Here is a 15,152-nt window from a genome sequence, read left to right as displayed (position 1 = left end):
TATTTTGTCCCTTAAAACATCAGTTTTGAAAAACAAAAACAAACAAAAAAACCCACTTTGGTAAAGAAAACTATTATGTGTGCTCTCCTACTAGCTTTACTGTTAGTAGTTAACTGTCTAACCTATCCCTAATAACTGGTAGAAGGCAGAACAGTGTTCTCCTACCTCTATTAGAAGAAATTGGATTTCAGATTGCACTAGTTTGCCGGCATCTGTGTAGAAAGGGAAATAGGATTAGTATTTGCCCTTCAGTGGTGGTTATAAAGGGTGATTCCTGCCTTACATTTTAGGCAGGCTCCCTTTCTGCAGGATTTGCTTTTACATGTGCAGTACATCTTTTAATAGATGTTTGAAATATAGAACTTATTCTTTTTTAAATAAAGCTCACGTATACTTTGTGTATGGTAAATCAGATGAAGCAACAAAGGGAGCAAAACGATCTGGCAACAATGTCAGAGTCTATCAATCCTTCCACTTGTATGAAATGTTTAAATTAAATTTAGAGTTAAATGATTGATTCTGACTTTCTCTCCAGCACTGAGACAGTTTCTGAATCTGCTTTACCTCTTCGTGGTGTGGCTATCAAGTTCAAGGTTACCCTTGCAGTTCAGGGAAAACAGACATGTTTGTTTCAGTGGCAGGGGGTGGGAATGCAGTAGCAAGGCTGCTGGTCTAGACCTGCATTTGATTAAAGCTTTCCTGCTTTAGCTGCTGTGCTGGCACTTACTGAGCATGCAGAAGAGTTGTCATTACATAGTTTTGAATTCGCTCCAGAAGTACAGGCTGCAGCATCAAGTCTTAAGCTCAGTGCCACTTCTCATTTCTTAAAGCAGTGCTTCCACTAAGCCCTCTAGTGAGCGGATCCTGCAGGTCCCATCCGTACTCTGGAGTTGCACAGAAATGCTTCGAGTTGGCAAGTTCAAGTTCCCAGCTGGAACCTGCAGTTCCAAAGCTGTGTGTTGCTGGTGCTGACGCAGTTAACTGCACTACGGGAGGGAGGCAGTTCGGTTTACGTTTGAGGTGCCTGCCCTTAACCAGCTTTGAGGTGAAGTGCTTTTGGTTCCTTGTATCTTTCCATGTTGACGTTTTTCCTTCTCGGATAAGGAAGTGTTGGAGCAGTTGGGTAAGTATATTTTCTGAAGAACAGTATTGTAGTACTGATTTATTTTTAGTACTAAGTAAGAAGTCCATCATTTTCTCAAACCCTCATCATCCTCTGGAAGTTTTGTGCTGTTACTGCAGCTTTTATCATCAGTACTATTTATTTAGAAGCCTCATTAAGGTAGATCTCCAGGAACACAGCAGCAATCTCGGCGAGGTTAAAAGGAATCAACCAGTGTTTGTGCTTTAATACAGCCTGACTGCTTGAGGCGTGACACTTCAATCCAGTTGGTGCCCTGAGGGCGGCGGGGCGCTGCCCCCAGCCCTCCCCTCCCCTCCCCTCAGCGCCCCTTCAGCCTCAACCGCTCCCTCCGCGCGCTCCCCTCAGGGCGGCATTCAAACGCGCCTCCCTCCCGAGGCCCCCCGCGCGCGCGGCCCGCCCCCGCGCACCGATTGGCTGCGCCCTGGCGCGCTCCCCTCCTCGCCCCGCCCCCGCGCGCCGATTGGCTGCGTTCTCCCCCCACCCCCCCCAGCGCAGAGCGGGTGCCGGCGGGCGCGCGGCCATGGCGCTGCTGCTGCAGCTCCTGCGGCGGCTGCTGGCGCACCTGGGCTGGCCGCCGGGGCAGGTGAGGGGCGGGGGGAGGGGAAGGAGAAGGAGAAGGGGGGGGGCGCCTAACGGCTCCGGGCAGCCGTTAACGGCCGCCGCGCCCGCCCCGCGCTCTGTCCGCCTCAAGGTGCGTCGGGGCCCCTCAGCCGGGGGAGGGGAGCGGGAGGCTGCCTCACGCTCCGGCGCACGTAGCTCGAAGTTATCCGGCAGCGTTTCTCGCAGAAGCCCGGGGGCTCGGCTGCGCTCCCGGGGTTAACGGCTGCTCTGGTTCCCAGATCGCAGCGGTGTGGCGAAAGAAGGAGTACGGCCCCACGCGGAGCGTGGTCCGGAGGCTTGGCACGATGCTTTCCCTAGAGCCCTACCCCAGGCCTTATTTCCAAGTAAGTGATTTACTGCTATACGTACCCTTCACGTGGATTTACATTTCCCAGCTCCTTAACATAGTGACAGCTTTCCTGTGCTTTTTCTCTCTCTTTTTTTTTTTTTTTTTTTTTTAATTTTTAGCAAAAATAACTAATGTTTTGCTTACCTGATGCTCGCTATTTTCAGCTTCCTCACAGCACTTTACAACTTTTTTGCGAAGGCAAGATTTTAATGCATACTAAATCCAGTTTCTCTACACGCGTGTGTATTTGCTTATTTGTTCTTAGCTTGTTCAAGACCCGTGTCCTCCAGATTATGATGAGCGAAGCACAGCTCCTGTAGCTCCATCGCTTGCTGATGTCTTGTGGGTGGCACATGATGAGGGGCAAGTATTTGCTAGATTCAGGTAAGTACAAGTACGTGCGCAGAAAGGGGTAATAGCAGTAACTTGTGTCATCAGTGCTTTTCCCCTCCTTCAGCCTTTTCAAGGCTCTAGTTAAACCAGCCCTGCAAACTTTGTTTTTAGGGAGTTCCTGCTCACCTGGAAGTTCTTATAGCGCAGAATATTCTCACCTGAAAGATTTCTGATGCTGGGTATTGCCTTTCCTCTTCCCGATAGCGTGTCAGATGCGTTACTGGTATTTTAACTCGTGTTTAACTTTGCATGCATGTCGTATATAGAAGTCTTATAGAGGTATAGAAGTCTTCTCCTCTGCCCCTTTCCATTCCTCTAGGGAAAAAATAGAAAGTAGTTTTACTGTTCTTCTACAGGATATGTTCAAAGTTAGAGGATGAGTTGGAGAGCTAAAAGCAAGATTAAGATTTGGATACTTTTGTGTTTGTGTCTATGTTGGATAATGTAATTGTACTTCATACTGGTGTGCGTTTGTCCATGATCGTTGTGTACTGCTCGCTGGTAATGAAATTACAAGACATTAATAAAAAGTGCGTCATCTGAATTTGTTAGAGAACTTGTGATATGGTTGTGTTTCATTTCAGGACTCCTCAGCTGTTACTGTCAAATTACCTAAGTCTTTTGTAGCAGCTGCAAAATCTTAAAAACATAAGTGTATTGTTAAAAGGAACTCTGGCCTGTTTTATCCTGCTTGGTGCTGCTTATAGCAAGTCTAACTCAAAGATCCATGGAACTTCAGTTTTCTGTTGTTTCCATTTTTTCTTCTTCCTCCTTCTGACTCAGTGGGATGTTTTTCAAGGACAAGTGTTGTAATCTGTATCTCTTCCTTCTGAGCCAGTGAGATTTTTTATTTTTATTATTATTTTTTTAAATCAGAGAACTGTTGCAGGTGTGGTTTGAAGTAAAAGGATGAGTGTAGCAAAAAAAAAAAAAAAAGGTCTACTTTTGTTTCAGTCAAAGCTTAGTGGATTTGTGGATTTGGAACAAATAAAGTGAACTTAATTTCTTCCTTTCACAGTCTCATTCTGATAGTTTGAGTTTACACTCATTCTGTATTGAAAGATAAGGTTCTTACTCTGTCAGTATTAAAATTCATGATTATTCTCCAATGTGTTTTCTGAAAGATTGCAACTTCTTTGTCACTTGCAGAGTTTGATAAATGACTAGAATGTGTGAAGTCTAGTTAAGAGATCATTGTTATCTGACTCTTTCCTGCCTTTTATACTTACTGTTTCATGTAGAGAGGAGGGAAAGGCACCCCAGTCAAATTGAATAGTAACAGCTCAATCCTGTACCATGACCTTGCAATGTCTAATTTATCCCTGAGTAAGTTATCTATTTTGATTGTGACTGTTCAGGATTTTTTATCTTACTTGAACTGAAGAAGACTTAAAACATTTTCTTAACGTTATGAATAGCAAATTGTTTTCTTAAATAGTTTGCGAATTTTATGTCTTGCTGAACATTGATAACTTGCTTGGACAGACCCTGAAGAAACCTTGAGATTTCTTTTGCTGGCTGAACCTTTTAAACTGTGTTTTCTGTTTCTTTCTAGGACTGAATTATGGAGAAAAGAAAAAAGTACAGCTTATCATGACTTACATCCATCTACAGATTCTATACCAAGTGTTCCAAAAAACAGTATACAGAAAGACAGTCTTGTTGATCGAGCAGCACTTCAGAAAATTTCTGCGCTTGAAGATGAGCTGACTTTTCTTCGTGCTCAGATTGCCACTATTGTTGCAGCACATACCCTGGGAAACATTCCATCGCGTAAGCCTTTCTGGTTTGAAGTAAACCAATTTTCCTTTACTGCATCAGAGGTCTTGTTCACATCTAACCACGTCTCTGATACTGATATAGAACATCTGTAACTTCTTCACCTGAAGTTATACCAACAAAATTTACTGAATGTATTTTTTTCACCATTTGTGCCCTTTGTTTCCCGCCTTTGCTTTCACTTTTTTTTTTTTTTTTTTTAATGCCAACTTTCTGATTTTGAATGCAGTTGATCCTAAGTGATCTTCATATTCTTTTCCATGTTTGTGAAGGAACTTAGTAACAACACTATTAATAAACCACCAATTACTGGTTTTGTTTAAAAATATATATATATAACCTTAGACTTATGTACCATTTCTGACAAGTTATCAAAATACTGAATAAAAATATATGGAATTGAAGCTCAAGATTTAAGAGAAAGGAATGCTACAAATAGTCTAATGTGTAACCATCACTGGAGTACCGAAGGTAGTTAGTCTCCAATATGAACTTCAATCTTGTGATTTTTTTTTTCCTTAAGTTTTGAGGTCACAGTTGTCTTGTACGCTAACCCCAATGTGGTTGTTGAAACATTTGAACTGATACGAGACGGTTCAGGGGCCTCTCTCTGTGCTTTGACTTGTTGTTCTGTTGTCACTTTTTGTCTCTTCTCCATTGCACTCTATGCATTTTGTAGTCTGTTTTATGTGCTCTGTGGTTTTCTTTGCTGTTGCTTCATCTGGGTTATTCTAACCTTCAGACCATTGAGAATGATCTATGTGTAGTTGCAGGCTGCTTTCTGTTGCAGGTTTCTGATTTACCTAGTGCATGGATCAAAGACACATCAGAGCAGCCCAGACCACCTCAAATCCATTATTTCATGTGTTCTGAGTCTGTCTAAAATTGGTTTTAGTTTTAAATGTAATTATTTTCTTCTGTGATGTTATGTGTGGTGTGTAAGGAAGTGCTTTTAGAGGGCCGTCTTATCTTGACTTAAAACAGAGTCATACAAGATGTTGCTTAGTATTATTAATTGCTAAGGTACTACAGACTATTGAGAATAAAATCCCTATTTTTCTTTTGACTGCATCCAGAAGCCTTTAAAACATTCAGCATTCCAGATGGGTCTTACCCAGTGCCAGCCATGACTTCTACGCCATTGTCCGTCTCTCACAATCACTTTGTAATTCCCTCGCCGCCTCCGCTCCCTTCTGGTGCACCATCTGCTGTTGATGCTAGTAACTCAGCGATTGAACTCATCAAACAACGCCGTGCTGCAAGAAACAGTGCTTTGACTGCAGCTGATGCTGCTGATCACCAGAGGACAAAGAACGTTCCTAGTATGATGGATGTTTTGAAAGACCTAAACAAAGTTCAGTTGCGTGCTACTGAGAGGTAGGTTGGAATTCAATGCGTGTCTGAGCTATCTAAGGCCATGTAACCGTTACAGCGTTTACGTATAAGCAGAGAACACCACGATGAAACAAATCATTTAACACGCAGCTACTGCTGACAGACTGAAGTTGGCAGCGTTTACGTTCACGGCTTGGAATGTGACATGGCTTTTAGATGCATTTGAAAAATGCTGAATATAGCATTTAAAACTTCTCTGCTGCACTAGTATACGAATCTCAGGTTGTTTGCATCTGTGTGTGTGTGTGACTTTTGTGTCCCTTTTTTTTTGTTGAGAGTGGGTCTGTCACAGGAAACTGATCTGAACAAATACCTTTTTCTCATTCACTGTGAAAGGACTGAAAAAGTGTCTTAATGTGTCCAGAATATTCTGGTACTACATTCAAACTGTTAAAGCAAATATGTGCTGTATCTTACTGAAAGCGTTTCCTGAATTTAAATTGGATTGTGATATTTTTCATGGTATGCCATTTTGATTTTAAGAGCAGTTGACCTTACAAAAATGCTTTAGTAAAGACTGTAATACCTCTTTGTGTCAGTGTTGGTCTGCTATACTAGATGTGATAGAAGTTGTCAGATGTCTTTTCTGAACTTGTGGAGCTGGAAAAGCATGCAAGAACAATCGAATCTCTACTGAATAATAGGAGCTCTTAATGTGGGAAGAATGTCACCAAAAATGATTGCACTCTTATTTCAGTACTTTCTTAAGTGTGAGTTTTATCCCTGAAAATACTTAGCACAAGTCTTGGACAAATTATCTATATGCAATCCTGGAGCATACCTTCATGCTTTTGATGATATATTTATACAGTAAATAAAGCAAATACAAACTGCACTAAGGAAAAACTATTTCTTGATGTTTCCTTCCATGTATGGTGAAAGAAGAGAGTGAAACATTTGTAATGACAGTTTTAACCGCCATCATGTTAGCAGGGGCAAGTTGAGTTTGAAATGATAGGTGTGCATCTGAAATGCTCCAGGATTTAGACATCTACCTGAATACTGAAGGTAGAACTTCACTGCCAGACTTGCTGCTAATGCACAATGACAGCAGTAAGCTCAACTCTTTGGTCTGGAAATCACACTTTCTGCTAGCACAAGTGTGCATATATCTAGATTAGTTTCAAATATGTCAGTGCTTAGGATGTTTTTTTATGATTATTTTCTTGGATTAGTCACTAATTTCTATCTTTATGTTAGGCTTTGGGGTGCTAGATGCTGTTTTGATTTTGTGGGTTTTGCTGTCTTGATTTTGCTGAGAACGCTTTTTTTTATAAATTAAAATAGAATCATGGAATGTCTTGGGTTGGAAGGGACCTCAAAGATCATGGAGTTCCAACCCTCCTGCCATGGGCAGGGATGCCATCCAGTAGATCAGGTTGCTCAGTCTTGAGTCTAACCAGGTCTTGAACACCGGCAGGGATGGGGCATCTACAGCCTTTCTGGGCAACCTGTGCCAGTGCCTCACCACTCTCTGAGTGAAGAATTTCCTTCTAACCTCTAATGTAAATCTTCCCTCTTTTAGTTTAAAAACATTCCCTCTTGTCCTGTCATTATCATTTTTAAACGTAATTACTCTGAGAAATTTTGTAATTCTTTTTCTTTCTTCTAAGACCACAGAAAGGCATACTGTTCTGAACTGAAAATTAATGAAATTTAAGTCAAATTATGTTGTAAAAGGTTATGAATTATGTTAGTAGGAATCTCCAACTAATATGCCTTAATATAGCTTATGAATGAAACCTGCTATGCAAACTCTACTTTTTTTTTTCTTTTGCATTACTTTAGCACTTTCTGTTGATTTATTACACGCTTTTCTTTAAGGAACAGCATCAAGTTTTATTTTTGAACTAAGAATCTGGCTGACGAGTTGTTAGGTGTACTGTTATTAGTCCTGTCTGGTTAATTGCTTTAAAACAACAAAAGCAGCATTATTTGTGCAATCAAGGGTTTATAGGATGAAGATGTATACAAAAGTTGTCTTATTGGACTTTAGATCGCTAAGCACAAGATTAAGGGTGGAAGATAATAAATTTTCTTTCTTTGTAGGTCGCCTGGAGGCACTCCTCTTTCTAAACCCAAAAAAAGGCTAAGTTCAGATTGGGATCCAGTTGCTATACTGACTCATGCACTAAAACAAAAATTTGCACATAAATTTGAAGACGATGATGATTCACTGGACAAAGAAAATAGATCCTTTGATAGCTCCCCGTTTTCTAGTCCAGAGATCCCACTGGTATGTTTTTATATAATAATGTGTTTTTATATTCTTGAAATGACTGCAGTTTTCATGGATAGTAGCAAGGTTTTGGAGTCGACAACTTTTCTACAATGATTTTAAGCCATCAGCTTAGTTGTTTCTTTCAAGTGTAATCAAGGCAGAGAATCCCAACAACTTATTATGAATGGATTTCAGCTGGGAAATGCTTTTCTAGATACACCAAAAGGAAAAAAGTTAGACTGACTCTAAAAATTCAGCTCATCGTTGGTTAAACTGTGGACTTTGGCTCGATAGTAACTAACAGGCATTTGCATGTAGAAACTGTATGTGCAGTTAGTAATACTGACTATTAATTTCTTAACTAATTTTACAAATCAAGATGCCAGGAAGGTAACAGGTCTGCCTAGCATGTGCTGAGTGTTCAGAAAACAAAATTAAAGCATTGGGTTTAGTATCTTCCCTCTTGTGCAAGCATCATTTCCACATGCTCTGCATCTTTTATTCTGAACATTGTTGCAGAGCCCCTGGAAAATCCAGTTCTTTGCTATGAACAAGATGCTGGTTTCTGTAGAGCAGTCTGCAAGCTACTTTAACTTCTGCAGTCCAGCAGGTACTGGTGGTTATTCACTAGAGGCATCTGTAAACCCCAGAGCTGCTTAGATGAGACAGACAGAAATAGGTGGAAGTAATTTAAAGCATCTCTCTCTGCTTAGCAATTACATCTTTTCATCTGTGAAATGAGCGAGATACAGAATCTTATTTGGCACTGTGGTTTGTTCGTTTTTTTATTTGTTTGTTTGTTTTAGCCTAATGGAGAAAAATAGTATTGGAAAGCATGTGGTGGAAATCCAGACCTTCTTTGAAGGCTGAAGGCTGCAGCTATACTCATGGGTAGTTGCATGACTGAAAATTTAAAGAAAACTAAGATGTGTGTTTCTTTTTCCTGCTATAATGATTCTTTGAAAACCTTAGGCTGGCACAAAGATTTTTGCAAGGAAATGTAGCTTTTATCTTATGCACTGTAATGAATCATCCTTTCTTGTACAGCCTATATAAATTTCTCTGTGATTTTTAATTTTTTTAATTTTTTTTTAAGGAAAAGTCTGAAACTTGTAAAAAGCAAGGAAACAAAACAGCCAGGCTTGTGTTTTGGATGCAACAGACCATTGCATTGTGTAGCAAACTTACCTGATTCTAGATATGAAGATTGAAGTTAGATCCTGGAAGGGCGTGTTTATGAATCTTCTTTTGTTCCAAGTTCTAAGTTAAATTATAGTCTGGAAGAGGGACTGATTAAGGCCAGCATGTTCAGGAGCAGATGAAGGAAGATGGGCTTTTCTGGTTGAAACAGGGGCTTGATTGCAAGATCATGCTTATTTTAATTGTTTATCCTTGAGTGTTCTGAAGAAAAACTAATGTAAAGCAATTTATTGTGTTTATGTTATTCTTCCTAGATTAAGTGAAGTGCATAAATTCTCCCAAACTGCCTTTATCGTAAACAGCTTCTCATTCAGTTGTCTTGGATATAATTTTATCTAATTCCATCCCTCCTGGCCAGGTTGGACGTTGCAGCCTGAAATCAAGTGCAAATTCTAGCCTCGTGAGAACTGATGAAGTTAAAGTATCAACGTGGAAAGTGAGAGCTCATATTTAACTGATGGAGATTGCTGAGGAAACTTCGTAGTGTGTGTGTAAGTGGCAGGCCCACTCTGTGAAACTGCTGTAATATGTTATAGAATGTATCTGTCTTATGCTGTTAATGTTTGGGTTGTAGGGCTTGTAAAACTGCCTCTTCCTTCTCTTTAGTTTCCCAGCAGCCAAACTCATGAATGTGATGCTTTGTGAGAAGCACACAGCCAAAAAAAGGGTTTTGTTACTGTGGAGCACTGTGTCTGAAACCTGGGAAACTGAGAAATACAGGAAAGAAATGTTCGTGAAAGAAAAGTAATTATTTGTGTGGCAGCTTAGGTGAGCACTGTCTCTGTACTTCACTGTAAATACTGAAGATGTATAAACTTCTGGACTGTATTGTGTATAGCTGACTGTATATAAGTAATGGTAGCTAATACTGTGATAAAGTTTCCTCAGTTTTCTTTGCAGTCTGCTAATGCGACTCCTTATTTCATGTGCAAGCAGTGTTCTAATTTGTCTTGAGTCAGTAGAGAAACTTTCATGTTTGTGAAATTTTGTCTTGCTGTAAGTATGCTACACGCTGTCTGTTAAATGCTTATCGTGTGGAGGAGTTTTTCTTTTGAGACAAAAAAAGACCTTGTAGAGAAATCTGTTAGCACATAGTCTAAATTCCACATGTAAATGAACATTAATTGTATCATCTCTCTGGCTTTTCTGTATAAAGTCTGTTTCGTTCACAGAGTTTATAAAATAAAATTTCCTTTGTATCACAGATGTGTGTGATAGTGACGTTTTGTGTTGTGGAGTCTCGTATCTTAAGAGCTGACCATATTAGAAGACTACTTTATTTTAGATAAAATAAAGAGCTTACTTTTTTCCTGTTAGAAGACTTGGAATCTCTTATTTACAAATTTGTTGTGATCCACTGCTTACAATAGCTGCCTTCACTTATTCTTTTGTCTAATGATCCGTTATCAATTGAACTGTGGATTGTGTCCCTTGTATGTACCGTGTATCTTCTATATCCCTACCCCCTTACACAGAATAGACATCTGGATTCCCTGTTACTGCCAAGTCTTATTTGTACAATTACTAGAGGCAACTGTTCAAATCCCATACTTTTGTTTTAATTCCAGAAGTTACCTTTTGACTAAAATTGGAGCTCGTGATTTAACTGTTGTCCTGTTTTCAGCTGTGAGGCTGGGTGCTTAACCACAACAAATACTTCATTTCTTAAATCATGTGTCCTAGATGTTTTTTCTTGAATTTAGTGATTTTTATACTTTATTACGTTCTCTCATTTCTTTCGCACTCCATAACAGCCTGACCTTACCTTTCTCTCTGCTTTTAAAATACACATTTTCTACATTCTCTACCTAAGCCTCAGAACTGCTGTGAAATCCTCACAGAATAGCCAGCTTGGCCCTCTGCTTAGTGATCTTAACCTCTTCTATCAAAGCTCTCAGTTGTCTTTTGTCTGCTGCTCTGGTCTCTGAAATACTAGGGCAGCAGGGAACAACTGTGAAGGAAGTCCGTGGGCACCTGCAAAAAAGGATATGAGGGCAAGGGGGTCCTGTTGAGAGTAAAGCTTGTGAAAGAGCTCCCTTTTTTTTCAGCATATGAAGTGTGAAGAGGTGGAGCAAGCTCCCTCTTCTGCTATGCCAGCCTCTGTAGAGCCAGGGGCTCCCTGCATTTGTGACCATTCTCTTGAGACTGACAAATGCTAAGGTGGAATTCCTGCTGAGAGACTTTGTAAATCTGGAAAGCTCTGGACAGTGTAGTCTTTTCTGTGTCAATTGCTTTATGTGATCAGTAGTTTCTTTTCTTTGGGAAGAACTATTATTTCGGACTCTGTGTGTATATCTTCTGTTCTCTCCAGACTGCAGTTCACAGCAGGGATTTTGGATTTGAAAGTGGATTCCCAGAACTTTAGAAAGGAATTCTCTCCACAATTTCTCTTGATGTCACTTAAGCCAAGTACCTAGTGCCAGACTTCAGAAGCATCTAGAAATTTTAATGAGCTGTTTGGCCCTCCAGGTTATTGAGTAGTATCTCTGATTTTTGTGTCAAAGTGAGTTGTGCTACTACAAAGTAGTCCGTATAGCTGATATGCTTCCTTAGAGCTGTGGGGGAAAGTCATGGCCCTGTGTTGGATTTTTTGTTCCCCAGCTATGTACTGCCTACATATGTTAAGAGAACAGATTCTTTGTTTTAAATAGTTCTAGCTGTAAATTTGATGAGGCGATGAACCCTGGCATACCTCGAGAAGTTTGGGAGAGATACCTGCTAACATCTAACAGTTTTCAATACCAAGAAGTTGCAAAATTTACAGTGATGTTCAGTAATGAAAATGTAAGCACCCCTTGCAGAGGAGATTTTTTTCTCTTTCAGAGTTAATCATCTTATTTATCATCTTATTTTTTTTTTACCAGAACATCCGTATCAGCAGCTTGGAAGCAACTTGATGTTGTCTAAAGTTATCTGTGCCCTGCTTACCTACAAATAAACTTGTCTACACGTGGTCCCTGGATGAACTGCTCAATGGCAATACAACTCCTGGCAATACAGGAGTTGGGTGAGGAGACTCACAAATAGAATTAAATTACCTGAACTGTAAGAATATCACTTTTGCTGACAAATTCCCATAAAATAGAAGACCTGTCTTGATACTTATTACCTGTGACAAACAACTTAAATGTAACTTGTTATGTCTGCCTTTTTAGCTACAGAGTATGGGGGAAAAGCACAGCTGAGAATATGCAACAGTATCTGCTGCCCTCAGTCTACTCCTCTTTTCAGGAACTGATTACATTGTTCTTTAGTCCTACTAAAATAATTATATACGGGGCTCTTGCAAAAACCTAATTGACAAAGGTATCTTGTTAAAAAGGTTAGACTTTGCCTTCCTCATCTGAACTCTTGGGGTAAGCCCTGCAGGCAAATAACTGGTTAGTAACAGTGCTAGTGGCCAAAATAGGCATTATAACCCCACTGGGATGAGAGAAACGAGTGAGAATTTGAGATTCAGATTATCCTCAGTCATTGGCATGATTTGATTCAGCAACTTGTGGCTAAAGAGTTGTTTTAAGATGCAAGACCTTATTATTACAACTCTAAGTGAGAAAATACTGTTGTTTTCCTAAACAGTATTGTCCTTAATATTAGTAATTATTATTTTTTTTCTTTCTCAGGCATTAGTATTCATGATGCCGAACAGTTTGGCATTGAGAGTGTATTGCTATGTACAGTCTAATTTATAGTTTAATGAGTATTAATAAATAATAACTTTATTTTTTATCTGTTCATTTAGGCATTGAGACTTTATAATAAATCAATTTATGTTGTAAATATAAGATTTGTTATAAAATATAAAAAATGTTCTTCAACATAATTTAATAATAACTTATTACAGAATCACAGTTAGAGTAAGTTACTCAATATACAAGGTCAGCTAGCTTCAGGTGAAACATCTTGACAATTGTGCTAAGGTTTTTGAAAAGAACTGATATGAACAACAGTTCCTTTAGGGATTTGATTTAGGCTTGAAGGCTTGATGGTTCTCTTAAAGTTTTAATGACAAACCTCTAGAATTTGGAAACTGACAGGGTTCAAGACTGTAAAACCAAGCAGGTTTTCACATATATGTATTATTTATCCTGCTTTATATTCTTTATATGCCTGACATTTCATAAATTTTTCTTCATGTGTCAGCCCACAGCTCATTCTTTTCCCTTTTATCTTGTTTAGGAAAATTTTTGCCAGATACAGAAAATGCTTCTTGAAACTTTTGAAGTGTAAGTCTAGGCATTAATTACCAAATTCTTTCAAACTACCTTTAAAGTGAACTTTTCATAATTGACTTTGTAGAGGCTAAATGGTAGTTAAAAGATTTATAGGACTAAAAGGACACTAATTGATTTTGTGATTCTGTTTGAGTTCCAAACTACTGAACTGATTCATATTTTTGGAGGTATTTTAAAGGAACACACTATCCTTTCTCAGTTCTATTTTAAAGCTCAAACTTTTGTTTCTTTTTCAAAAACTTTTGAAAATCTTTTTTTCATGGATAAAATCTGCACAAGGTGGGTGTGTGCTTCTTATTCAGTTATATTTTTGCTGTACTTACATAATTTAGTATAATTTAGAAATGAAGTCATTGTCATGTTTCTGCAACAAAGGTACTAAATTTTTTTCCTTTGTTACACTACTGCTTGCATGCAACGGCACATGTTTTGTAGAATATACATTTTCTAGTTATATCCCATTCAGATAACTGACCAACCTCTTGTCTCAATATTTCTTCCTGGGTTAACACAGTCAGACTGTCTACCTTGGACACTGTCTCCTTCAAGATTTACTGTTTCTAAACTATATGGATTATTAAAAGAGAATATTAATGCTCAGGGGATAAAAGAAACATGTTAAAAGTAAGAAGAGAGCATCTATTATAAAAAAGGCACACTGAAACCATCAGTTTCATCAGCAAGTATGCTGGCTTTAATTAACAAAAATAGTTCTGCCTCTGAGAAACTGGAAATAGGTAAATTTCATAGTGATAAATATATGAGCTTCCCTCAGAGACCCTCACTGTACTTAAAATTATCCAATTTAATTTCAAAGATTTGTGTTGGAAGTATGCAGCTTAACTAGAAGGAATAGGATACCTGCTGTAAATCACCAATGTATATAGAGAGAAACTTTCATTTTTCAAATGTTGTTGAAGTATGAAGCTGAAGCTACTGTAAATTGCATAATAAAAACGGACAAGTATCAGAAAGTAAGCATAGAAGAGATTTTGTAAGAAAACGAAGAATCTAAAAAAGTTATCAAAAATAATGGACATATTGTGGGATTGAAAAACTCAAGTTATAAAAAGAAGAAAGACATGCACTATGTCTTGTTACATTTACCTGTTTATATAAATAATTCTGGTTTTGTTTCTTGCAGTTTGACTGACACATCAAAGAAACACAGAATGGTTCAGGTTGGAAGGGACCTCTGAAGATCACCTCGTCCAATAATGGTGAGCAGGATCACCTACAGTACATTTTGCAGGATGGCATCCAGGAGGGTTTTGAATATCTCCAGAGAAGGAGGCTCCACAGCCTCTCTGGGCAGCCTGTTCCAGTGCTCTGTCACCCTCACAGTAAAGAAGTGCCCTCTCGTATTCAGCTGGAACTTCCTGTGCTTCAGTCTGTGCCCGTTGCCTGTTGTCCTGTTCCTGGGCACAACTGAAAAGAGACTGGCTCCACCCTCAGATATCTATATACATTAATGAGATCTCTCCTCAGTTTTCTCTTTTTTCAGGCTAAACAGGCCTGGAAACAGGCCTGTCCTCGTACAACAGGTGCTCCAGTCCTCTCATCATCTTAGTAGCCCTCCTCTGGACTCGCTCCAGTAGTTCCATGTCCCTCTTGTACTGGGGAGCCCAGAACTGGACACAATACTCCAGGTGCGGCCTCACCAGGGCTGAGTAGAGGGGGAGAATCACCTCCCTTGACCTTTTGGCAACACTCTTCTGAATGTAGCCCAGGATACTGTTGGCTTTCCTGTCCACAAGAGCACGTTGCTGGCCCATGGTCAGCCTGCTGTCCACAATTAACCCCACATCAGGTCAGCCCCCAGCCTGTACTGGTGCT

General features: G+C 39.4%; 1 protein-coding gene across 2 annotated transcripts; it reads left to right on the top strand.

Moving 5' to 3' along the window:
- The first annotated feature begins 1,653 nt into the window (after positions 1-1,653).
- MTFR2 (mitochondrial fission regulator 2) lies at positions 1,654-10,279 on the top strand. Of its 2 annotated transcripts, XM_082755652.1 has the most exons (7): positions 1,654-1,727; positions 1,984-2,088; positions 2,359-2,477; positions 4,042-4,259; positions 5,342-5,642; positions 7,710-7,896; positions 9,440-10,279. In XM_082755652.1, the coding sequence occupies exons 1-7, from the start codon at positions 1,665-1,667 to the stop codon at positions 9,533-9,535; spliced, it is 1,089 nt and encodes a 362-aa protein (XP_082611778.1). In that variant the 5' UTR covers positions 1,654-1,664; the 3' UTR covers positions 9,536-10,279. The 2 variants fall into 2 exon arrangements, with proteins under 2 accessions (XP_082611778.1, XP_082611777.1); XM_082755651.1 differs by lacking the exon at positions 9,440-10,279 and having other exon boundaries at positions 7,710-9,171.
- Positions 10,280-15,152: the final 4,873 nt, after the last annotated feature.

Source organism: Aythya marila (genome assembly GCF_965140915.1).
Source record: "Aythya marila genome assembly, chromosome: 3".
In the NCBI taxonomy this organism is placed as follows: domain Eukaryota; kingdom Metazoa; phylum Chordata; class Aves; order Anseriformes; family Anatidae; genus Aythya; species Aythya marila.
Note: the sequence above shows the minus strand (reverse complement) of the source record. Positions and strands in the feature narration are given on the sequence as shown.

Coding starts and splice junctions, on each gene's coding strand:
- MTFR2 (XM_082755651.1), top strand. CDS start 1,665: ATGGCGCTGCTGCTGCAGCTCCTGCGGCGGCTGCTGGCGCACCTGGGC. Junction 2,478..4,041: donor CAAGTATTTGCTAGATTCAG/GTAAGTACAAGT, acceptor GTTTCTTTCTAG/GACTGAATTATGGAGAAAAG. Junction 4,260..5,341: donor CCTGGGAAACATTCCATCGC/GTAAGCCTTTCT, acceptor GACTGCATCCAG/AAGCCTTTAAAACATTCAGC.